The sequence below is a fragment of the Pezoporus wallicus genome, unplaced genomic scaffold (assembly GCF_028554395.1).
Source record: "Pezoporus wallicus isolate ANWC-B61680 ecotype Strahan unplaced genomic scaffold, APGP_CSIRO_Pwel_v1 contig_7171, whole genome shotgun sequence".
Classification (NCBI taxonomy): Eukaryota; Metazoa; Chordata; class Aves; order Psittaciformes; family Psittacidae; genus Pezoporus; species Pezoporus wallicus.
The window spans coordinates 185,560-210,826 of NW_026636560.1; the positions used below are offsets into that span (position 1 = coordinate 185,560).

At 47.8% G+C, this 25,267-nt stretch overlaps 1 protein-coding gene across 2 annotated transcripts in view; it reads right to left on the reverse strand.

The window, feature by feature from the left end:
• The window catches only part of LOC130594587 (ran-binding protein 10-like), an 84,764-nt gene that overhangs the window by 46,240 nt on the left and 13,257 nt on the right, over nucleotides 1-25,267 (reverse strand). For both annotated transcript variants that reach the window (XM_057400573.1, XM_057400574.1), the window contains exon 2: nucleotides 15,070-15,122. In XM_057400573.1, the coding sequence (XP_057256556.1) occupies nucleotides 15,070-15,085 (16 nt within the window). In that variant the 5' untranslated portion in view covers nucleotides 15,086-15,122. The remainder of the gene's footprint in view (nucleotides 1-15,069; nucleotides 15,123-25,267) is intronic.

The following is a 25,267-nucleotide window of genomic DNA, read 5'->3' on the forward strand; positions in this document are numbered from 1 at the left end:
GATATCAGCCTTACTTTTTCTTTAACTAATATACAGAAACTAATCGCCATACTCTACAATTTACGCAGGTACTAAATAAGTGATGTGTGTCTTTATGAAATTCCTTATGGGTACTATAGTTACCTATATGCAAATCAGACACCAAACCAAAGATTTGGGGACTATTCAATCTGGGTTATACTTACTGCACAAATAAAAGAAATTTCCTGAAAAGTTGTATCTCCTCCTGGCTAGCAAGGTTAAAGGTTTAAATGTGGAGTTGGGTTATATACTAACTTTTCACTGAATAACTCCACCAGGACACTGCAGAGACAGTCTTGCCATTACCGATCTAGTAGAAGTAATAGTAACATATCCAAATTGCCATAAAATGTATTAAATGTTGAACCAAATATACATTTTGGTGCCACCTAAAGTTACATAAGAACCACTTTTATCCCAAAACTCTATATCAAACAGTACTCAAATGTTGCAGAATGACTCTAAGAGCAGGACCATAGAGCCCTGGAGGACTGTGCGAGCAAGGCAGGGGGTGGCCCCCACAGGTAACCGGAAACCGGACATGGGAGGAGAATGTGAAGGAAGCTGTGTGGGCCTAACCAATACTGTTGTGCCAAGGAGGAGTGGCTAAATACCACTCCTATAAATATGTGAACTGCGTCACAAATAAAGTAGAAGTTTGCTTATCACCCATATTGGGTTGGCCTGTCTGCTTCTCCTCGCCGCTTACAAACGGCGCCCGAACAGGGACGTGGACTACAGGGCCCTGGTCACTGGGGACCCGGAATACAGGGCCCAGACTAGCGGGGACTCGGAATACAGGGCCCGGACTAGCAGGGACCCGGATTACAGGGCCCCGGTTAACGGGGACCCAGATTACAGGGCCCCGGTTAACGGGGACCCAGATACAGGGCCCCGGTTAACGGGAATACGGATTACAGGGCCCCGGTTTAACGGGGACCCGGATTACAGGGCCCCGGTTTAACGGGGACCCGGATACAGGGCCCCGGTTTAATGGGGACCCGGAATGGCAAGTGAGCGGCGCCGGCGGCAGCGGCCAGGGAGCGCGGGCAATGCTGCTGCGGTGGCGTGACGGACCCGGGTGCTTGGACTAACCGAAAGGAGTCCACCGCTGGGACGAACCAGACACTGCTGCGTCGGGAGGCCGATCCGGAGACCGAGGTTACAGGACGACCCAGAAGAAGACGATCCGGAAAAGGCCGGCCATGAAAATGGACCGAGAGGTAGCCCTGGACTTATTACAGTGCTTTTTATAAAAGAGGGGAATTGAGCCCTGAACTTATTACAGTGCTTTCATAAAAGAGGGGAATTGAGCCCTGAACTTATTACAGTGCTTTTTATAAAAGCGGGGAATTGAGCCTGAGACTCTAAAGCAGCTAGCAGGTCTAGTGGCTGTAGGGAAGGCTAAGGGATTTTTTGTAGATCCTAATACAGTTTTTGAGGAGAGTGAGTGGCGAAAGTTTGGTGATGAGCTATTTGACTCAATGCTAAATGATGATAAAACGGCAAAGAAATTCGGTAAACCATGGAGAGAAGCAATAAACTGTATAAAAAGATACAAGGCAGAAAAGAAAACTGCCGCGGTAGCAATGGAGAAACTAGGAACAGACGTCCCCGGTCAGTTGAAACCGGGGGAAGATTACAACTCGTTTCCCCCAACCCACGGGAGCACAGGGTTTCCCACCCCCCCCCCTTTCCTTTCCCCCCCCCCATCAGAAGGTGCCGCGGAGGAGGTGTAACCCCCTGCTCCCCCACCACCCCAGTTCCGAAAGTAGGGACTTTGAAAAGGACAGAGAAAGTATATTAGAAGGTATACGCATGATAAATGTCGAGGAATCCGAAAGAAAGAGGGCGGTGCCTCGGCGCAGGATCGATTGGGGCGCCATTTTGAAGCACGCAGTATAAAATAGAGATCATGCGCTAGCGGGAGATTTAAAGGAACTGCGAGCCTCTCCAACCCACTATGCCCTAGAGTGAAAAAATTTTTAACTCAGGCACGGAGGAGCCAGGTCTGCAGATGGCTACATACCGAACGAGAGACATCTGATAAGAAAGACACAGCTGCGAGCAACGGAGACCCTGAGTCCGGCGCAGGATCAGCCCCCAAAACCCCTGAATCCGAGCCAGATTTATATCCTCTGCTTCCAGACCTTGACTCTTCGTCTCCTGGGTCGGTCTGCTTAGACTTACTGGCCCTGGAGACGCTCAGGTGTAACAATGGGTAACCAAGGATACGATCATTACTGGGGAATTTTCTGCAATGGGCATCTTTGCATATCCTGTGTTTGCTACACAGCAGGGGGCTAAAGAGTGGGAAGCTCTTGATCTCAAAATAGTTAAGGAGGCCTGACAAACAGTGACCAAGTATGCGTTAAAATCCTCTTACACTCAAGCTGTATATGTTATGATTTTTTCTTGCAATTGACAGGGGGAGCCCATACAGTTTCTCTGTGATACTCATGTACTAGAAGTTGGTAAATATAAGTATGTCCAGGCTTCTATCAACCCTTGGAGACCTTTGTAGATACTGCTGACCACTTCTTCCAGCACAGGCTGGCCACCTGTGTCGGAATGAGTGTGCATTTTGGTCAGTATAAAAGCCCAAGCCTCATACGATGTGGGGGAGGGACAGCCTCTGCGGGGACACCCGCTAAGGTTGAGCCTGCCACCTCGCACTGCAATGATGCTTCTCAGAGCTGGTTTGCTGTTAGTCTCCACAGGGTCCTTGTGCCACGTTCTGTACGTGGGACTGTAGTGGGAGTAATGATTATCTGGATTTTGTGCTTCAAATATTGTGTGGTGTGCTTGTGGGATCCCATACGCGTGTGTGCGTTTGTATGTGTGTGCTGAGGGCAGACGGTGTTCTGGGTATTTTTCTTGTTGTTGGGTTCATGTAAAAGCTTTCAACGGGTAGCTGTTTAACATTTTGGGCATGAAAGGGTTAACGTAAAGGTGCAGTTGCCGGCAGGTATTTATGGTTGCTGCTGAAGCAGGCAGGCTGCTATAGTTGCTGCCCAGCAGGATGGCTTTCGCAGGGGGGGAGAGAGTAATGAGACTGCATTTAACCTGTTTAACCTGTCTACTTCTCAAGAACTGAAGAACTGATAACCTGAGGGAGGGGGTATATTTGTGTCCTCCTGCCTACAAGTCCATGGCGACTGCCTGCAAAGTTTGTCAAGCCTTGCCATGAGCTGGACAGACGAATGGAAAAACCTGATCCTCAGCTACAGGAGCTGACCGTGAATACCCCAAGCAGAATGAGACAGAGGAAGAGAAAGAACGATTAACTGCAAAACATCACTTGGGGGCAACTGAAAAGTAACATCCTGAATATGTGTGCTTGTAAAACAGCTATTATTAGAGGTTGTGATTTTGTGTATAAAACCACCTGTATTTACTAGCTAGTTGCTAATAAGAAACTGCACCTTGTATTGTATAGATTTGTCACTTGTAAAAGAGATGTTAGAGTATGGAAATTTGCTGCTAGAAAATGCTAAGGCAAAAGCTAGAAAGATTTTAATACAATGGTAGTCTTATAAAGCAGGTGATGGAACAAATTAAGAGGGTGGGAGAATTCCACTGGGAAGAAATGACTTTGGCTAGTCCCTCACTGCCATCAGCATCTTCAACATGCTGCTGCACCCTGTAATAGTTACTCTGCTAATGTAAATTTGTGTGTGCCTTGCTGTACTAGCGACTTGTTACTGGATGAAGCAGGTGAAACTGTGCATTGACAACAAGGTGGAAGGACTGAGGCTGACCAAATGCCTGCTACCACAATCAAGGGCAAGACTGGGTTGGCTTCTGTGTTTGCCACCAAGAAGAACCTTTAGCTCTGCTGTTGGCTGCAACCCAGCAGGCATGGAGCGGTGGGGACACATGCCATGCCAGACCTTGATGTGAAGGATCAGAGAGCTATACAGCCTGTTACCAGAGAGACATACAGCAGAAAAAAGGGGCAGGCCCAGCAGCCTCTAGTTGGCATATGTTGGAGATATAATCTAGCCCAGATCCCCTGCTCAAGTAGGGTCATCCAAACCATATATAAAACGTAAAGGGGGAAGATGTGGAGACAGTGTTCTCACGGGAGAATGCATAATTGGTACATAAACTTTGAATAGTCCTGAAAGATACAGCAAGGCCATGAGAGGCCTGAAGAAGCTTAAGCAAGCAAGATAAGAGGCTGGAATTCATCAAGTTAATGAGAACTGTGGACTGTTGGCAAGCTTTCAAGGTTGAGTTCTCACACCTGTGTTTAACCAATTATATGTTAGTCACTAAGGGTCTTCAAAACATGTATCCAATCATAATATGCCAAATCACTGTAAGTGCTTCAGCTGGGGCCTTGGCTCAACTAAGCAGACTGGGTTGCTGAGTTGCTAAGCAGACAATTCTACATCAAAGGCGATTTCTGATTTGTTTTAATGTTGACTCTGTAAGACATGCAACACTGCAGAACCTTTTGTTGTTGGAACAGGGACATGGACGTGAAGAGTTTGATGGAATGTGTTGTATGAGTCTCTCTGATTATGCTAATTTGATGCACGCACAGCTGAGAACCCTGGCTCAGCTTACCCAACAATAGTAAATGAGCAATATCCTAAGAATAACTAAATGGTTGTCTTCACGGGGCATTACAGGTTGAGTCAAACACTGTTGTTTAAAGTATTGCACTTATGTATCATTGTTAGGTTAATCATCGTAGCTATTAGACTTGCTTATAGTTGTGTGATAAAACAGGTGAACAGAATAACCCACAATGCCTTGCTCGCACAATGGAAAAGGGGGGAATTGTTGCAGAATGACTCTAAGAGCAGGACCATAGAGCCCTGGAGGACTGTGCGAGCAAGGCAGGGGGTGGCCCCCACAGGTAACCGGAAACCGGACATGGGAGGAGAATGTGGAGGAAGCTGTGTGGGGCTAACCAATACTGTTGTGCCAAGGAGGAGTGGCTGAATACCACTCCTATATATATGTGAACTGCGTCACAAATAAAGTAGAAGTTTGCTTATCACCCATATTGGGTTGGCCTGTCTGCTTCTCCTCGCCGCTTACACTCAAAGGTCCCTAGTGCTTAGTCCTGAGGAGGACCCAACAAAATGCAAGTAGAAAATGCAAAGAAAACAGGCAAGCAAAGAGGATTATAAGCAATGATCATGTAAAAGCAAGTACTCAAACCTCTCCTAAGAGATCACAAGGCTTCCTTCAGCCATTCTTGAATAATTTGAGTGGTTTAACTAGAAACCTCAATGGCCTCAAGTTCTTTAAGAGCTACAACAACACTAAGAGCAAAGCAGGGGGTTGAGGGGCAGGTAAATTGAATGTCTCCATGTTTCTTTACAGCATTAAACCTTCCTTATGAATAATAACAGATAGAAGGAACAGAATTTGGGTTTCTCTGTGGTGCTCCAAGGTTCCCTACACACTCCACAAGCATCACACGAGTAGCTTTACTTCAGCCCGATGTGCACAGAGCACAACAGGCAGCCTGCCCATAGCCTGATGCCTGCTTGCCCAGCCTTGACATGTGGAGTCTACACTGTCAACAGCTTGGACTGCCACTGCTTCCTGATCCTTTTTTCATAGAATCACAAAACAGCCTGGGTTGGAAGGAACCTTCAAAGCTCATGCAGTCCATCCCCCTGCAATGAGCAGAGAAATCTTCTTCTAGATCAGGTTGCCCAGAACCACATACAGACTGGCCTGGAATGTCCCCAGGGATGGTGCATCCACCACTTCTCTGGGCAACCTGTGCTAGGATTTTACCACCCTCATTGTACAAAATGTCTTCCTCAAATCCAGCCCGAATCCCCCCTCTTTTAGTTTAAAACCATCACCCCTCACCCTGTTGCAACAGGCCCTGCTGTCTCTCCCCATCTTTCTTATAAGCCCCTTTTAAGAACTGAAAGGCCGCAATAAGGTTTCCCCAGAGTCTTCTCTTCTTGTCGTGGTTTAAACCCAACCGGTAACTCAGAACCACAAAGCCACTCGCTCACTCCCCCCCCTTCCTCCCCCTGCTCCCAGAGGGATGGGGAGGAGATTCAAAAGAACGTAAACCTCACAGGTTGAGATAAGAACAGTCCAGTAACTAAGGTATATTATAGCACTACTAATAATAACGATAGGGGAAATAACAAGAGGTGAGAATATAAAACTAAAAAGGGAAAAAAAAAACCCACAACAAGAAGACAAACCAAAACCTAATAAACACAAGTGATGCACAATCCAATTGCTCAGCACCAACCAACCAAAACCCACCCAAACACAGCACTGCACCAGCTACTAGGATGGAGAAAAATAACTGCTACAGCTGAACCCAGGACACTTCTCCAGGCTGAACAAGCCCAACTCTCTCAGCCTTTCCTCACAGGAGAGGTGCTCCAGCCCTCTGATCATTTTTGTGTCCCTCCTTTGGGCCCTTCTCCAACAGGTCCACGCCTTTCCTGTACTGAGGACTCCAGAGCCAGATGATTCAATACTCCAGGGGGGTGGGGGGTTGTCCTGGGTTCAGCAGTAGCAGTCATTTTTCTCCTTCGTGGTAGCTGGGGCAGTGCTGTGTTTTGACTTCCAGCCTGGGAACAGTGCTGGTGATACTGATGTTTTCGGTTGTTGCTAAGTAATGTTTACCCTGACCAAGGACTTTGTGAGGCTCATGCTCTGCCAGGGAGGAGGGGAAGCCGGGAGGAAGCAGAGACGGGGCGCCTGACCCAGGCTAGCCAAAGAGGTATTCCATACCACAGCACGTCATGCCCGGGGTGGGGCGTAACTGGGAGTTACCTGGAAGGACAGGGTCAGACTTGTTTCTTGGCAAGTGGTATTGTATTCTCTTCCCTTGTTATTTTCTCTTATCATTGTTGTCGTTGGTGGTAGCGGTGGTGATTTGTGTTGTACATTGGTTGCTGGACTGTTCTTGTCTCAACCCGTGGGAGTTGCACTCGTTCGATCCTCCTCCCCATCCCTCACGGGAGCATGGGGAAGGGGAGAGCCTGGGGGGGGGGGGGGGGCGATTGCTCTCAGACTGGCACCACTCACTGGGAGTGAGTGAACAAGCTGTCTGGCTAGGGTATAAACCACGAAAGGGGTGTGTGTCTCACCAGAGCAGAAGGGCAGAATCACTTCCCTTGACCTTTCCCACCCATCTGTCTTCCTAATGTGTTAACAAGTTGCAAGAAGGATAGACTACAGCATGTCCTGGGTTCAGCAGTAGCAGTCATGTTTTTTCCTTTGTGTTAACTGGTGCAGTGCTGTGTTTTGACTTCTAGTTTGAGAACAGTGTTGGTGAAGCCGATGTTTTCGGTTGTTGCTAAGTGATGTTTACCCTGACCAAGGACTCTGTGAGGCTCATGCTCTGCCAGGGAGGAGGGGAAGCTGTGAGGAAGCAGAGACGGGGCGCCTGACCCGGGCTAGCCGGGGAGGTATTCCATACCACAGCACGTCATGCCCGGGGTGGGGGGTAACTGGGAGTTACCCGGAAGGACAGGGGCTTCCGGGTGGAACTCGCTTTCTTGGCCGGTGGTATCGTATTCTCTTCCCTTGTTATTTTCCCTTATCATTGTTTTAGCTGATAGTAGCGGTGGTGATTTGTTGCTGGACTGTTCTTGTCTCAACCCGTAGGAGTTGCACTCTCTCGATCCTCCTCCCTGTTCCTCCGGGAGTGGGGAAGGGGAGAGCCCCGGTGCGGGGGGGGGGGAGACGGACACAGACCTCGATTGTTGTCAGCTCGGCACCACTCACTGGGAGTGAGTGAACAAGTTACCTGACTGGGTTTAAACCACGACAGTTCTTTTTGGCGCCCAACGTGGGGCACGAGGGGTTGAGATAAGAACAGATCTGACTGGATTGATAGTCACTCATCACAATGCTGATTTATTGGCTCTCAAGGTTGTTCCTCTTGATCTCACAGTTTCAGTATATCATATCTTACGTCCATCCGGTATTTGCTGTATTAGTGTTTTTCAAGTGTGGGGCTTGGGCTAAGGTTTTTATCCCATTGTACTTTATGTTAATGACTTAATACAATAGAAATTGTATTAAATACAATAGAATCATTGATCATGAAACTGATCTGGCTTATGTTCCCAGTGTGGTCACCACCTTTATACTTTGGGAGGTATATGATGGAGGTGCTTAGCAATTACACATTTTTTTTCTCCTCCTCAGGTGCTCAACCTGTGAAGGAGACATCCTTTTACCCTCCTAGTCGTCCCCCCAGACCATTTACATTTGAGAGTTTTGAATTTTTTGAATGGCCTTTTAATGCTGTTGAGACTTGTTTGCTGATGGTGATGGGAATCACCATGCTAACACGCATACAGAGTGTGTTTTGCCCACTACTGATTTCAAGAGTTAAGCAGATTCAGGTTTGGGTCTTGTCTGGGGTCAAACGACGATGTGGGAGGACCGAGAGATTTTCCCTAAAGGCTGGACAGCCATGAGTGGCAGGGTGTGTGGGATAGTATGGGCAAGTATCTAGGTCAGTGGGCCCCTCCAGTATTTTGGAATTTCACTACCGAACAACTGCAAAATCCATAAGAATTAGTAAAACACTTAAATGAGGTGTGTGGTCATTCTGGCCATACCAGAGATGGACAAATCATGGCAACGTGCTGGGGCTTGGCCTATGCTTACAGGGCCTTGTTCAATACTATCCTGGGCCTTGAGGAACAGATTTTGTGGAGACATGGCACCCCAGAGAGAATTGAGTCAGACAATGGGACTCATTTCAGGAATAACCTTATAGATATTTGGGCCAAAGAGCATGGCATTGAGTGGGTATATCACATCCCCTACCATGCACCAGCCTCTGGGAAAATCGAACGGTACAATGGGCTGTTAAAAACTACACTGAGAGCGATGGGTGGGGGAACTTTCAAGCATTGGGTTACACACTTAGCAAAGGCCACCTGGTTGGTCAACACCAGAGGATCTGCCAACAGGGCTGGCCCAGCCCAGTCAGAACTTTTACATATTGTAGAGGGGGACAAAGTTCCCGTGGTGCATATGAAGAATTTGCTGGGGAAGACAGTCTGGGTAATTCCTGCTTCAGGTAAAGGCAAACCCACTCGTGGGATTGCTTTTGCTCAGGGACCTGGATATACTTGGTGGGTAATGCGGGAAGATGGGGAAGTCCGATGTAGACCTCAAGGGGATTTGATTTTAGGGGAAAACAGCCAGTGAACTCAATTGTATGCTGTTGCCGGCTGTGTAATGCTTTTATAGCCCATCAACTAGATGTCTCTAGGTCACCAGCGAATGGCCCTGACTTCCCTCCAGCCATCATCCCAACAGAGAATGAACTTTGAACATCATGGACGGACCGAATGGACTCGGCAGCATTATAGGGATTGGTCCATGCACTAAGAAAATGATTTTTTCCTCTTGGTCTGTATGTATATGGATGTTTATATGTGGGAGAGCGATGGTGTATTGAAAATGTGGGATCTGAGCACGACATGAATGGTATGGAATAATGGGTGGATAATGTCCTGGGTTCAGCAGTAGCAGTCATGTTTTTCCTTTGTGTTAACTGGTGCAGTGCTGTGTTTTGACTTCTAGCTTGAGAACAGTGTTGGTGAAGCCGATTTTTTCGGTTGTTGCTAAGTGATGTTTACCCTGACCAAGGACTCTGTGAGGCGCATGCTCTGCCAGGGAGGAGGGGAAGCTGTGAGGAAGCAGAGACGGGGCGCCTGACCCGGGCTAGCCGGGGAGGTATTCCATACCACAGCACGTCATGCCCGGGGTGGGGGGTAACTGGGAGTTACCCGGAAGGACAGGGGCTTCCGGGTGGAACTCGCTTTCTTGGCCGGTGGTATCGTATTCTCTTCCCTTGTTATTTTCCCTTATCATTGTTTTAACTGATAGTAGCGGTGGTGATTTGTTGCTGGACTGTTCTTGTCTCAACCCGTAGGAGTTGCACTCTCTTGATCCTCCTCCCCGTTCCTCCGGGAGTGGGGAAGGGGAGAGCCCCGGTGAAGGGGGGGGGGAGACGGACACAGACCTCGATTGTTGTCAGCTCGGCACCACTCACTGGGAGTGAGTGAACAAGTTACCTGACTGGGTTTAAACCACGACAGTTCTTTTTGGCGCCCAACGTGGGGCACGAGGGGTTGAGATAAGAACAGATCTGACTGGATTGATAGTCACTCATCACAATGCTGATTTATTGGCTCTCAAGGTTGTTCCTCTTGATCTCACAGTTTCAGTATATCATATCTTACGTCCATCCGGTATTTGCTGTATTAGTGTTTTTCAAGTGTGGGGCTTGGGCTAAGGTTTTTATCCCATTGTACTTTATGTTAATGACTTAATACAATAGAAATTGTATTAAATACAATAGAATCATTGATCATGAAACTGATCTGGCTTATGTTCCCAGTGTGGTCACCACCTTTATACTTTGGGAGGTATATGATGGAGGTGCTTAGCAATTACATATCTGTTTTCTCCTCCTCAGGTGCTCAACCTGTGAAGGAGACATCCTTTTACCCTCCTAGTCGTCCCCCCAGACCATTTACATTTGAGAGTTTTGAATTTTTTGAATGGCCTTTTAATGCTATTGAGACTTGTTTGCTGATGGTGATGGGAATCACCGTGCTAACACGCATACAGAGTGTGTTTTGCCCACTACTGATTTCAAGAGTTAAGCAGATTCAGGTTTGGGTCTTGTCTGGGGTCAAACGACGATGTGGGAGGACCGAGAGATTTTCCCTAAAGGCTGGACAGCCATGAGTGGCAGGGTGTGTGGGATAGTATGGGCAAGTATCTAGGTCAGTGGGCCCCTCCAGTATTTTGGAATTTCACTACCGAACAACTGCAAAATCCATAAGAATTAGTAAAACACTTAAATGAGGTGTGTGGTCATTCTGGCCATACCAGAGATGGACAAATCATGGCAACGTGCTGGGGCTTGGCCTATGCTTACAGGGCCTTGTTCAACACTATCCTGGGCCTTGAGAAACAGATTTTGTGGAGACATGGCACCCCAGAGAGAATTGAGTCAGACAATGGGACTCATTTCAGGAATAACCTTATAGATATTTGGGCCAAAGAGCATGGCATTGAGTGGGTATATCACATCCCTACCATGCACCAGCCTCTGGGAAAATCGAACGGTACAATGGGCTGTTAAAAACTACACTGAGAGCGATGGGTGGGGGAACTTTCAAGCATTGGGATACACACTTAGCAAAGGCCACCTGGTTGGTCAACACCAGAGGATCTGCCAACAGGGCTGGCCCAGCCCAGTCAGAACTTTTACATATTGTAGAGGGGGACAAAGTTCCCGTGGTGCATATGAAGAATTTGCTGGGGAAGACAGTCTGGGTTATTCCTGCTTCAGGTAAAGGCAAACCCACTCGTGGGATTGCTTTTGCTCAGGGACCTGGATATACTTGGTGGGAAATGCGGGAAGATGGGGAAGTCCGATGTAGACCTCAAGGGGATTTGATTTTAGGGGAAAACAGCCAGTGAACTCAATTGTATGCTGTTGCCTGCTGTGTAATGCTTTTATAGCCCATCAACTAGATGTCTCCAGGTCACCAGCGACTGGCCCTGACTTCCCTCCAGCCATCATCCCAACAGAGAATGAACTTTGAACATCATGGACCGAATGGACTCGGCAGCATTATAGGGATTGGTCCATGCACTAAGAAAATGATTTTTTCCTCTTGGTCTGTATGTATATGGATGTATATATGTGGGAGAGCGATGGTGTATTGAAAATGTGGGATCTGAGCACGACATGAATGGTATGGAATAAGGGGTGGATAATGTCCTGGGTTCAGCAGTAGCAGTCATGTTTTTCCTTTGTGTTAACTGGTGCAGTGCTGTGTTTTGACTTCTAGCTTGAGAACAGTGTTGGTGAAGCCGATGTTTTCGGTTGTTGCTAAGTGATGTTTACCCTGACCAAGGACTCTGTGAGGCGCATGCTCTGCCAGGGAGGAGGGGAAGCTGTGAGGAAGCAGAGACGGGGCGCCTGACCCGGGCTAGCCGGGGAGGTATTCCATACCACAGCACGTCATGCCCGGGGTGGGGGGTAACTGGGAGTTACCCGGAAGGACAGGGGCTTCCGGGTGGAACTCGCTTTCTTGGCCGGTGGTATCGTATTCTCTTCCCTTGTTATTTTCCCTTATCATTGTTTTAGCTGATAGTAGCGGTGGTAATTTGTTGCTGGACTGTTCTTGTCTCAACCCGTAGGAGTTGCACTCTCTCGATCCTCCTCCCCGTTCCTCCGGGAGCGGGGAAGGGGAGAGCCCCGGTGCGGGGGGGGTGGGGGGGGGGAGACGGACACGGACCTCGATTGTTGTCAGCTCGGCACCACTCACTGGGAGTGAGTGAACAAGTTACCTGACTGGGTTTAAACCACGACACAGCATTAAAATTACATCTAAACTAAAAGCAAAACTTTGATTTGCTTTATTTCCTCAACATAGCAAATAGAGTAGAAGTTATAGCTGAGGTATATTTACTAAAGAGGCAAAGAAGTACAAGTTCCATGGTGTAAGACCTTACACTAAGACAGTGCACAGAAATCCCATGTGACATTTTGGTCAACTATTTTTAAGTATGGTTCTGGAAGAGCTTTGCAGCAGGGCAAATACCATAAGGTATTTTAAGACAGCTTGATCAGCTGCATGAACAGTTAAACAAGCTTAATAGCAATTACTTCTTAAGATAGAAAAATCAAGCTGGATGTCCAAAATGTTGACTTAGCCAGGAGGATTTGAAATCAGACTCAATTTAATCCCATATTTCAGGGCGCTTGCTGGTTGCTCTAGAAGCCAATGGGAGGCCCTTCTTTTCTCAGGTTGTTCCCTTCCCATTTCTGTTTAAGCCTTAGAAACTGTGAAAGCTTGGCAAGGATTTTCTTTTGCACGTCTTCAGTGTGGGATAACAGCCACTTCCTGAACTTGCTCTGAATTTCAATGTTTTCTTTCAGTACAGGGAGTAAGACACTGGTGCTTGTGATACACCCAGTGGTTAGAGTTCAGGAAAAGGTCACCACACATTGTGACAAATCAAGAAAACATGGCAAATAGGGACAGGGTGAATGAAGAGCCAGGGATATTTGGTCAGAGAGAAGACCACAAAGCAGTGATAAAGGTCTTCATGTACACAAAGATGAAAGAAATTAGTTATTCTCCACCTCCACATGATCCAAGAGTAATGGACTTTGACTACATGGGAGATTCAGCTTAGTCATCAGGAAAAGTTTCCAACACAAGTACAGTGCTGGAATAAGTTACAGAATCACACAGAATAGTTACGGTTGAAAAGGACCTTAAGATAATCTAGTTCAACCTCCCTGCCATGGACAGATATAGCACACACTAAACCATGTCACCCAAGACTCCATCCAACCTGTCCTTTAACACTGCCAGAAAGGTAATGGAATGCTGGTTTAGACACACACCTTTCAGGCAGGACTGATGCATAACTGAATTAGCTTCAGATCAGAAGATTCAGTGAGGTCCCATCTTGCATATTTATATTTACCATTGGGACTAAGTCCTGTAGCACAAGTCCTTCATTTGTCACTGGAGTCACAGAGAGGAACAACAGAAGCATAAACTGATACATGGAAATTAACTTCTTTAGACAGAATTGAAGTAGAAAGATGCCCTGGGATCTGTGAAAGATGACAGGGGAAAAAAAACAAAAAACAAAAAACAAAACAAACCCAAACAAAACTGTTTTCATGGTTTAAGCCCAGCCGGTAACTCAGAACCACGCAGCCACTCACACGCTCCCCCCTTCATGCCCCCTGCTCCCAGAGGGATGGGGAAGAGAATGGAAACAATGTAAATCCCACGGGTTGAGATAAGAACAGTCCAGTAACTAAGGTATAACATAAAATCACTACTGCTACCACCAATTATAATAATGATAAGGGAAATAATAAGGGGAGAGAATACAGTTGCTCACCATGTGCCAACTGATACCCTGCCTGACCCGAGCAGCCATCTGGGCCTTTCAGGTAACTCCTCCCAGTTTACATACAGGGCATGATGTGCTGTAGGATGGAATACCCCTTTGGCTAGTTTGGGTCAGGTGTCCTGGCTCTGCTTCCTCCAGGCTTCCCATGCCCCTCCTCACTGGCAGAGCACGAGACTACAAGTCCTTGGTCAGAGTAAACGTTACTTAGCAACCACTAAAAACATCAGTGTTATCAGCGTTGTTCCCAGGATGAAAGTCAAAAACACAGCGCTGCACCAGCTACTAAGAAGGAGAAAAGTGACTGCTATAGCTGAACCCAGGACTACGGGTCATTTACATTCGACTTCATCTGGATCTACAGGCGCATTCCTTGCATCCGGCCTACGACAGATCATCTCTACAATGGCTGATTCCCTCAGAGACTGGATGCTTCTCTCTATCGTGGTCCGCTCTGCTGACCGACACATAACATCATCCTTGTATGGAAACCTTTCTTTCATAGCTGCCAAGAGCCACCTCCAAAGCCTGAGGGCTCATTTCTCTTTTGCAATTGCTTTGTCAGTTCCCCCTTCCCTAGGAAGTGATCCCAGCTGCTTGGCTTCCCTACCTTCTAGTTCGTGACCATCAGCCCCATTGTCCCAGCATCAGAGCAATCAGCTGAAATATTTTCTCATATCCGCAGCTCAATCAAGGACTGGGATCAAGAAGTCACCCAACACAAGTGATGCCCAATACAGTTGCTCACCACCCGCTGACCTGAGGAGCCTGCCCAACCTGAGGAGCCATCTGGGCTTTTCAGGTAACTCCCCCCACTTTCTATACTGGGCATGATGTGCTGTGGGACGGAATGCCCCTTTGGCTAGTTTGGGTCAGGTGTCCCGTGTCTCTGCTTCCTCCTGGCTTCCCCTCCTCCCTGGCAGGGCATGAGACTCAAAAAGTCCTTGATCGGAGTAAACATTACTTAGCAACAACTAAAAGCATCAGTGTGTTATCAGCATTGTTCTCAGGCTAAAGCTAAAACACAGCACTGCACCAGCTACTAAGAAGGAATAACTGTTACAGCTGAACCCAGGACAAGACTGATAACCAGAACAAACTTGAACATTGACTTACCAGGAAGCCTGTTCATGCTGACCCCTTGAGCAGAAAGTCCTACTCCTATGTACCTTCAAAAAACCAAATAAAGTATCAGTCAAACACAGAATGGCCAAGCCACCAGATTTCCTGCAGCAGAAACAGAGCAGTAAAAAACAAAAAACCCAATCCACACTCATTTAAGGTCAATGTTGAAATCATTTTCCCATTACTTTTTCAGTCTTTTCTTGAATGCAAGATAAAATGCCAGTCTGCTTTAGTGACTGACAGCTTTCCAGTATAGAACTACAGCTACTCTTTTGCTGTTCATGTGTAGGAAGAGGACTGGAAAGCAATTGGCAACTAAACTAGTGGGGATTTTGAGTTTTGTTGTTGGTTTTGTTTTGTCCTTTGTGGGTTGTGTTTTTGTTGGTTTTGGTTTTTTTTTTTGGTTTTGTTGTTTGTTTTTTTTTTACTCCATATATCAGAAAAAATACCCCCACTTATATAGGTGGTTAACAAGAACGTAAAAAATACCTAAGGGCATCTATAGTATATGGGGACAAATGTCTATCTAGCTTAAGGTATTGCCTCCAGGAACAGCTGGCAGTGGATGCACAGGATACAGCAAACGGTTGTACTTTCCAAGAGCATTCTTTCGTTGTCCAACACATTTTACATATTTCCAAAGGTGTTCTTTCTGTATTTCACACCTCAATAGATTTCCTCCCATTAATTTGACCACTTTCTGAACCTTTGCAAGCTCTTTAAAAAGACAACATCCACCACTCAATTACGGTCCAAGCTAGCTTTGCTTGACGCTTGCATTTTAAGAATTAGAAGACAGGGGAAGAGCATTTATCTGTTAACTTTACTCAAGGTTCTGACGGTCCTCATTCATAACCTACTCCGCAATGGTCTCTTCTCATGTTTGACTACTCACAGTCCACTCAGTTGTTCATCTTATGGAAGCTCCTCTATACATCTTAATACTCTTGCTACACTTCTAGTTCTGTTATCCTCTTTGAGAAGCCAGGGGAAACCAGAACTGCGAGCGTCATTCCGTCATTCACAACACAAATGCACATGGTGATTATTACAGACAACAGTATAATGACGTCCTTGATTTTGGTTTCTATTCTTCCCCTTCCTGGTCTCTATTATTGCTTTTTGTTTGGTTTGGTTTTTGGTTTTTTTTTCACTGCAGATGAGAACTGAGCTGAACAGCTGCTCACGTCCTCGGTTCCAAATACTCCAAGCCAGTTTTGTGTATACAACAAATTCAGAACTAGTTAAGCAGTACTTACAGACCTACTACTTGCTTGTTTGCTTTTTTTTTTTTATGAATAAATTATAACATTAAATATCATTCAATGTAAACCTCTGCAGAGCCTGTGTGCCTATATCATCCCTGGTTTTGGAGGTTTCAGGTGTGGACAGACTCTATCTGAGGTATCCATTAACTGCAGTCTCTTTTTGAGGGATTCCAAGAGACTCTTAGAAGAGGGTGCACAGAAAAGTTAGCACCCACTTCAAACAGGAAGGAAAAAAAAAATAAGTAAAAAAAAATAATCTTTTTTAGGGGTCTGGGTAATGATACATTTAAACCCATTATCCATCATACATAAAATATATACCTTAAATAAAACCAGGCAAAAGTGACCACCTAAAACCATCTTCTCAGCAGTGAACATGGAATACTTGCGACTGCCCCCCCAACCAGATCAGAAAAATACTGCATCAGTAGATCAATTCCAAATAGAGCAGAGAAACAAAAAGAACCCCAACAAACCACCAAACAAACCACAGACACATGCTAGTGATTCAGGCAGAACGGTCTTGTTTCCACTTACCAGCAGCCTTGGCGGTTACCATAGCACTAAATTCTTCCAGATTTCTCCTGCACCTCAGCCCAGCTGCTTTTTAAAATTTGATTATACTAAATCAGCAACACTTCCCACAAGCCATAACATCAGCTCTGCCTTTCATACATACACCAGTTCTCCTTGGCCACAGCAGGTGAATGAAGGACCTTGGTAGCAAGCCTTCATGCGAGAAAATGCTCACTCTACACACGTGTCTGCACAGCACACGACCAGCAGAATTGCCAATAGCTTTCCCTCTAGATCTTACAGCATGCTGACAGAATGGGCTGCATCTCCAGCAGCATGAACAGCAGGTCGAGGGGATTCTTCCCCTCTGCTGTATTCTGGGGAGACACCCCCACCCACAGTCCTGCATCAAGCTCTGGGGCAACAGCACAAGAGGAATGTGGAGCTGTTGGAGCGCATCCAGAAGAGGTGGAACGAGATGAGTTTTAAGGTCCCTTCCAACACAAGCCATTCTAGGATTCTATGAAGATTAAGTTCAAAAAGACAAAGTTTTTGGTTCCCTCCCCCAGTTCCCAAGTACTTCAGCAGTAAACATCAGCATGCATGCTACTCCAGCCCAGTGACCTTTAAATAGGACAGCATCACTTCTGGCTCCTAAGAAAATTTGTGTGGTGGATTCTGCAGTGCAGAGACTTAATATACACAAATTTAAGGTTTTGCTCGATTCTACCAATAAAAGGCTGTAATTGGATAAGAGATGGAAAGAGCCAAAGTGATGACTGTACTTCCAAATAATAATTTAACTCCTAAAGAAACGACCTCACCTGGAGTATTGTGTGCAGTTCTGGTGTCCTCAACATAAAAAGGACATGGAACTGTTGGAACAAGTCCAGAGAAGGGCCACAAGGATGATCAGGGGACTGGAGCACCTCCCGTATGAAGATAGGCTGAGAAAGTTGGGGCTGCTCAGCCTGGAGAAGAGAAGGCTGTGTGAAGACCTCATGTTGTGGTTTAAACCCAGTCAGGTATTTGTTCGCTCACTTCCCCCCCTTTCTTGCCCTCCCCCTGCTCTCGGAGGGACGGAGAGGAGAATCGAAAAGAATGCAACTCCCACGGGTTGAGATAAGAACAGTTTAGTAACTAAGGTATAACACAAATCACTACTGCTACCACCAATGATAATAATGATAAAGGAAATAACAAGGGAAGAGAATACAACACCTCAGCACCAGCTGACCGATAACTCGGCCCCCAAGCCCGACCAAGCTCCGACCGATACCTCCTCCAACCCTGCAGTCTCCCAGCCCTTCCGGCTAACTCCCAGTTACATCCTGGGCATGACGTGCTGTGGTATGGAATACCTCTTTGGTCAGTTTGGGTCAGGTGTCCTGTCTCTGCTTCCTCCCAGCTTCCCCTCCTCCCTGGCAGAGCATGAGGCTCACAAAGTCCTTGGCCAAACCAAAACATCCTTGTTATCAGTTCTGTTCCCAGGCCGAAAGTCAAAACACTGCACTGCACCAGCTACCAAGAAGGAGAAACATGACTGCTACTGCTGAACCCAGGACACCTCATAAGCAGCCTTCCAGTATCTGAAGGGGGCCTATAGGGATGCTGGGGAGGAACTCTTCATTAGGGACTGTAGTGATATGACAAGGGGTAACGGGTTAAAACTTAAACAGAGGAAGTTTAGATTGGATATAAGGAGGAAATTCTTTCCTGTTAGGGTGGTGAGGCACTGGAATAGGTTGCCCAGGGAGGATGTGAATGCTCCATCCCTGGCAGCGTTCAGACCAGGTTGGACGAGGCCTTGGGTGATATGGTTTAGTGTGAGGTGTCCCTGCCCATGGCAGGGGGGTTGGAACCAGATGAACTTAAGGTCCTTTCCAGCCCTAACTATTCTATGATTCTATGCATTTACTCAGCCAGGAAGCACTGTATATTCTCACTGGGCAGAAATTATCCAAAAAGCTACAAGCAAAGTTATTTCACAGGAGTGACAATATTTGACTAACCTAACTTCAAACACAGGGATCTCTCAAAGAGGCTGTTCTAAGCAGTCATCGTCGTCATCGTCGTCATCATCATCATCATGGCTTGACTTTGCAAAGGGCTTTACCCACGCTTACTACAAGCGCGCTGATGACTGAAAAGGCCAATGTGAGATAGGCAAATCCGGCTGCAAAAAGCACAGTGAAAGGTCTCCTTGGGTGGTATAGGCGGGGCCCAATTCTTTCTATGCTGTCTTTTCTCCTCGAGACTAGTTCTGCGTGAGTTCTCAAAGGAGTCAACGGCATTATGTATGGTGTGTCTCCAAGTCTCCTGATTGGAGGCCAAGGTGGACCACTGATGGTAGTCAATATGGCCAAGGCTAAGGTATTGTTTCAGGGAGTCCTTATATCTCTTCTTTGGGGCACTTCTCTTGCGGCTACCGGTGGCAAGTTCACCGTAAAACACAATCTTAGGGAGGCAGTGATCCTTCATCCTAGAGACGTGCCCTGCCCAGCGCAGCTGCAATTTCAGCAATGTGGCCTCAATACTGGTGACACCTGCCTGTTTGAAGACAGTAACATTTGACACATAGTCAGTCCAATGGATGTTTAGAATTGCACAGAGGCAGCGCTGATGAAAGCATTCGAGTCGTCGCAGGTGATGGCGGTAGATGACCCATGATTCAGACCCATATAAAAGAGTAGACAGTACAATGGCTCTATAGACACTGATCTTTGTACTTTTCTTCAGGTATTTATTGCACCAGACTCTTTTATGGAGTTTTCTGAAGGCTCTATATGCCTTTGCTATTCTGCTGTCTATCTCTTTGTCGATCGTGGCATCCGAGGAAATAATGCTTCCCAGAGAGCTGAACTGACTTAAGCTCTGACTCGCCAATGGTAATGTGGGGATGATGGTAATCTTCTTTGTGGTGCAGGTTGGTAGAGAACTACTGTCTTCTTCAAGCTGACTTCCAGCCCAAAAAGCTCAGCTGCCTCCACAAAGCAAGATGTTAAACGCTGCAGAGCTGCTTCTGTGTGGGCAACAAGGGCGGCATCATCAGCAAAAAGCAGTTCACAGACAAGGTGATTTAGGGTCTTAGTGTGGGCCTTCAGTCGCCTTAGATTGAATAGGCTACCATCAGTACTATATCGAATATAAATGCCGTTTTCACAGTCACAGTATCACAGTATGCTAGAGATTGGAAGGGACCTCAAAAGATCATCTAGTCCAATCCCCCTGCCAGAGCAGGAACACCTAGATAATGTTACACAGGAATGTCTCCAGGGAAGGAGACTCCACAACCTCCCTGGGCAGCCTGTTCCAGTGTTCCGTCACCCTCACTGAGAAGAAGTTTCTTCTCAAGTTTAAGTGGAACCTCTTGTGTTCCAGTTTGTACCCATTACCCCTTGTCCTATCATTGTTTGCCACTGAGTAGAGCCTGGCTCCATCCTCGCGACACTCCCCCTTTATATATTTATAGACACTAATAAGGTCACCCCTCAGTCTCCTCTTCTCCAAACTATAGAGACCCAGCTCCCTCAGTCTTTCCTCATAAGGGAGATGCTCCACTCCCTTAATCATCTTTGTTGCCCTGCGCTGGACTCTCTCCAGCAGCTCCCTGACCTTCTTGAACTGAGGGGCCCAGAACTGGACACAATATTCCAGATGCGGTCTCACCAGGGCAGAGTAGAGGGGAAGGAGGACCTCTCTCGACCTACTAACCACCCCCCTTCTAATACACCCCAGGATGCCATTGGCCTTCTTGGCCACAAGGGCACAGTGTTGGCTCATGGTCATCCTGTCGTCCACTAGGACCCCCAGGTCCCTCTCCCCTACACTGCTCTCTAACAGGTCGTTTCCCAACCTATACTGGAACCTGGGGTTGTTCCTGCCCAGATGCAGGACTCTACACTTTCCCTTGTTATACTTCATCAAGTTATTCCCTGCCCAACTCTCCAGCCTGTCCAGGTCTCGCTGGATGGCAGAACAGCCTTCTGGCGTGTCAGCCACTCCTCCCAGCTTAGTGTCATCAGCAAACTTGCTGATAGTACACACAATTCCCTCATCTAAATCACTGATGAATATATTAAATAATACTGGTCCCAGTACTGACCCTTGAGGCACTCCACTAGTTACAGGCCTCCAACTAGACTCTGCCCCATAGACTACAACTCTCTGGCTTCTCTCCTTCAGCCAGTTCACAGTCCACCTCACTACCTGATCATCCAGACCACACTTCCTCAATTTAGCTGTGAGGATGCTGTGGGAGACTGTGTCAAATGCTTTGCTGAAGTCAAGGTAGACCACATCCACCGCTCTGCCATCATCCATCCACCGTGTTATTTCCTCATAAAAGGCTAAGAGATTGCGTAAGCGGCGAGGAGAAGCAGACAGGCCAACCCAATATGGGTTATCATTATCAACTTCTACTTTATTTGTGACGCAGTTCACACATATATAGGAGTGGTATTCAGCCACTCCTTCTTGGCACAACAGTATGGGTTAGCCCCCCACAGCTTCCTCCACATTCTCCTCCCAGGTCCGGTCTCCGGCCACCTGTGGGGGCCACCCCCTGCCTTGCTTGCACAGTCCTCCAGAACTCTATGGTCCTGCTCTTAGAGTCATTCTGCAACAAGATTGGTCAAGCATGATTTCCCCTTGGTGAAGTGTCCTGGGTTCAGCAGTAGCAGTCATGTTTCTCCTCCTTGGTAGCTGGTGCAGTGCAGTGTTTTGACTTTCGGCTCGGGAACAGAGCTGATAGAGATGTTTTGGTTTGGCCAAGGACTTTGTGAGCCTCATGCTCTGCCAGGGAGGAGGGGAAGCTGAGAGGAAGCAGAGACAGGACACCTGACCCAAACTGACCAAAGAGGTATTCCATACCACAGCACGTCATGCCCAGGATGTAACTGGGAGTGAGCCGGAAGGGCTGGGAGACTGCAGGGTTGGAGGAGGTATCGGTCGGAGCTTGGTCGGGCTTGGGGGGCGAGTTATCGGTCAGCGGGTGGTGAGGTGTTGTATTCTGTTCCCTTGTTATTTCCTTTATCATTATTATCATTGGTGGTAGCAGTAGTGATTTGTGTTATACCTTAGTTACTAAACTGTTCTTATCTCAACCCGTGGGAGTTGCATTCTTTTGATTCTCCTCTCCGTCCCTCCGAGAGCAGGGGGAGGGCAAGAAAGGGGGGGAAGTGAGCGAACGAATTACCTGACTGGGTTTAAACCACGACAGTTCTTTTTGGCGCCCAACGTGGGGCACGAAGGGTTGAGATAACGACAGATTTGACTGGATTAATAGTCATTCGTCACAATGCTGATTTATTGGCTCTCAGAGTTGTTCTTGTTGATCTCACAGCTTCAGAATGTTGTAACTTACGTAGAGCCGGTATTTGCTGTGATAGTGTTTATCAAGTGTGGGGCCTGGGCTAAGGTTCTTGTCTCACTGTGCTTTATGGCAATGGCTTGTAATACGGGCGGGCTCCAGCAGCAGGGCGGGACGGACGTGGCCGTGGACTTGTACCTGGCCGTCCGGCTGCTCTTCACCGTCCTGGCCCTCGCCCTACTCTCCATCTTCGTAAGGCTGCAGGGAACTGAGGGGGAGCGGTCCCGGGAGGCGGCGGCTGCTGAAGCGGCCCGGGAGAGCAGCCCCGGGGACCAAGCGGCGGCGGGAGCGGGGCCGGAGGCCGCGAAGGGACGGCTGCGGGTGGAGGAGGCCGGGGCGGTCGAGGAGCAGAAGGAAGCGGCTGCCGAGCAGCGGGATAAGGCGGCGGAGGAGCCGAGCCCCGCGGAAGAGCCGAGCCCGGCGGAGGAGCCGAGTCCGGCGGCCGAGTCCCGCCCTGAGACGGCCGAGAGCATCCCCCGGAAGCCGCCCGCCGAGCCCCAGGAGGATGCAGGAAACCACGCAGCACTTCCCAGCACGGCAGAGGAGGAAGAGCTGGACTCAGGAAAAGAGAAGCTGGTGGTGGGAGAGCCGGCAAGCACAGCAGCTACACCAGCCCCAGTGACAAGCACAGCAGCATCGTTTGAGAGTTCTGAAGGCTCTGAATGGCCTTTGGGTACCCTTGGGACCTGCCTGCTGATTGTGATGGGGATCAGCATGTTGGCACACACACAGACTGTGTTCTACCCACAACCATTTTGTCTGATCTCAAAAGTTAAGCAGAGTCAGGTTTGGGTCTTGTCTGGGGTTAAACAACAATATAGGGGGACCAAGAGATTTTCCCCAAGGCTGGAGAGTCATGAGTGGCAGGGTGTGTGGGACAGTATGGGCAAGTATCTAGTCCACTGGGCCCCTCCAGTGCTTTGGAAGCGTTGGAGATGGAAGGCAGCTGTATGGAGTCCCCAGCAACAAGCTGCAGAAACTGCTGAAGGGGACAGTGAATTATTTTAAGCCTGGTGGGCCCATGGCACTTCAGGCCATCAGAGCAGAGATGCAACACAGAGATGGACTCATGATCGAGGGGTGGACTTAACAATGGACACTATTGCCCAGGTTATTCACGCGTGTGAACACTGCACACAGTCTCTCCTGCTCTGGAAGACTGTTACAAGAGATGGAGCCTGACATCATGGACCAGATGGACGCAGCAGCTTTATAGGGACTGGTCCATGCACTAAGATAAGAGTGCACCGAGATAAGAGTGATGGTATATTGAAAATGTGGGAACTGAGCATGACGTGAATGGTATGGAATAAGGGGTGGATAATGTCCTGGGTTCAGCAGTAGCAGTCATGTTTCTCCTCCTTGGTAGCTGGTGCAGTGCAGTGTTTTGACTTTCGGCTCGGGAACAGAGCTGATAGAGATGTTTTGGTTTGGCCAAGGACTTTGTGAGCCTCATGCTCTGCCAGGGAGGAGGGGAAGCTGAGAGGAAGCAGAGACAGGACACCTGACCCAAACTGACCAAAGAGGTATTCCATACCACAGCACGTCATGCCCAGGATGTAACTGGGAGTGAGCCGGAAGGGCTGGGAGACTGCAGGGTTGGAGGAGGTATCGGTCGGAGCTTGGTCGGGCTTGGGGGGCGAGTTATCGGTCAGCGGGTGGTGAGGTGTTGTATTCTGTTCCCTTGTTATTTCCTTTATCATTATTATCATTGGTGGTAGCAGTAGTGATTTGTGTTATACCTTAGTTACTAAACTGTTCTTATCTCAACCCGTGGGAGTTGCATTCTTTTGATTCTCCTCTCCGTCCCTCCGAGAGCAGGGGGAGGGCAAGAAAGGGGGGGAAGTGAGCGAACGAATTACCTGACTGGGTTTAAACCACGACATGAAGCCATGTTGACTGCCCCTCGTAACCCTCTTATCCTTGATATGCCTTAAGATGGCACCAAGGATAAGGTGTTCCATCACTTTCCCAGGGATGGAGGTGAGGCTGACCGGTCTATAGTTACCCGGGTCCTCCTTCTTGCCCTTTTTGAAGACTGGAGTGACATTTGCTTTCCTCCAGTCCTCAGGCACCTCTCCCGTTTCCCAAGACTTGGTAAGGATGGAGAGTGGTCTAGCAATGACTTCTGCCAGTTCCCTCAGCACCCGCGGGTGCATCCCATCTGGACCCATGGATTTATGGATGCCCAGACTGCTCAACTGGTCTCTAACCCAGTCCTCATCGACTAAGGCAAACCGCTCCGTTCACCTGACTTCATCTAAGGTCTCAAGGGTACAGGGCTCTTCAGGACTGCCTGCAGCAGAGTAGACAGAGACAAAGAAGGCATTCAGTAACTCTGCCATCTCTGTATCTTCTGTCACCAGGGCACCCATCCCGTTCATCAGTGGGCCTACATTGCCTCTGGTGTTAGTTTTATCTGCCATGTATTTGAAAAAGCTCTTTTTGCTGTCCTTGACTCTTCTCGCGAGGTTTAATTCTAAGGAGGCCTTAGTCATCCTAGCTGCCTTCCTACATCCTCTAGCAGCAGCCTTATATTCCTCCCAAGTGGCCAGCCCCTCCTTCCATGACCTGTAAACTCTCCTCTTCCACTTGAGCATACCCAGCAATTCCCTATTTAGCCACGCAGGTCTCCTGGCCCTCTTCCTTGACTTCCTACGTGTCGGGATGCTCCCATCTTGAGCTCGGAAAAAGCAGTCCTTGAATGCCAACCAACTATCTTGGGCCCCTTTACCTTCAAACAGCCTTGCCCATGGGATTTCCCCTAGCAATTGCTTGAAAAGGCCAAAGTTTGCCCTGCTAAAGTCCAGGGTTGCAATTTGTTCATCAAGGTCTACCGTAGCCCTTTGGAGCATCATGCTGAAGAAGATTGTGAATAAAGTTGGTGCGAGAATGCAACCTTGTTTCACACCACTGGTTATTGGGAAGGGCTCAGAGAGTGCATCGCCATATCTAACTTGGCCTTGCTGATCCTCATGTAACAGAATAATCATTTTGAGGAACTTGGGGGGACAACCTAATCGTTCCAAGATCA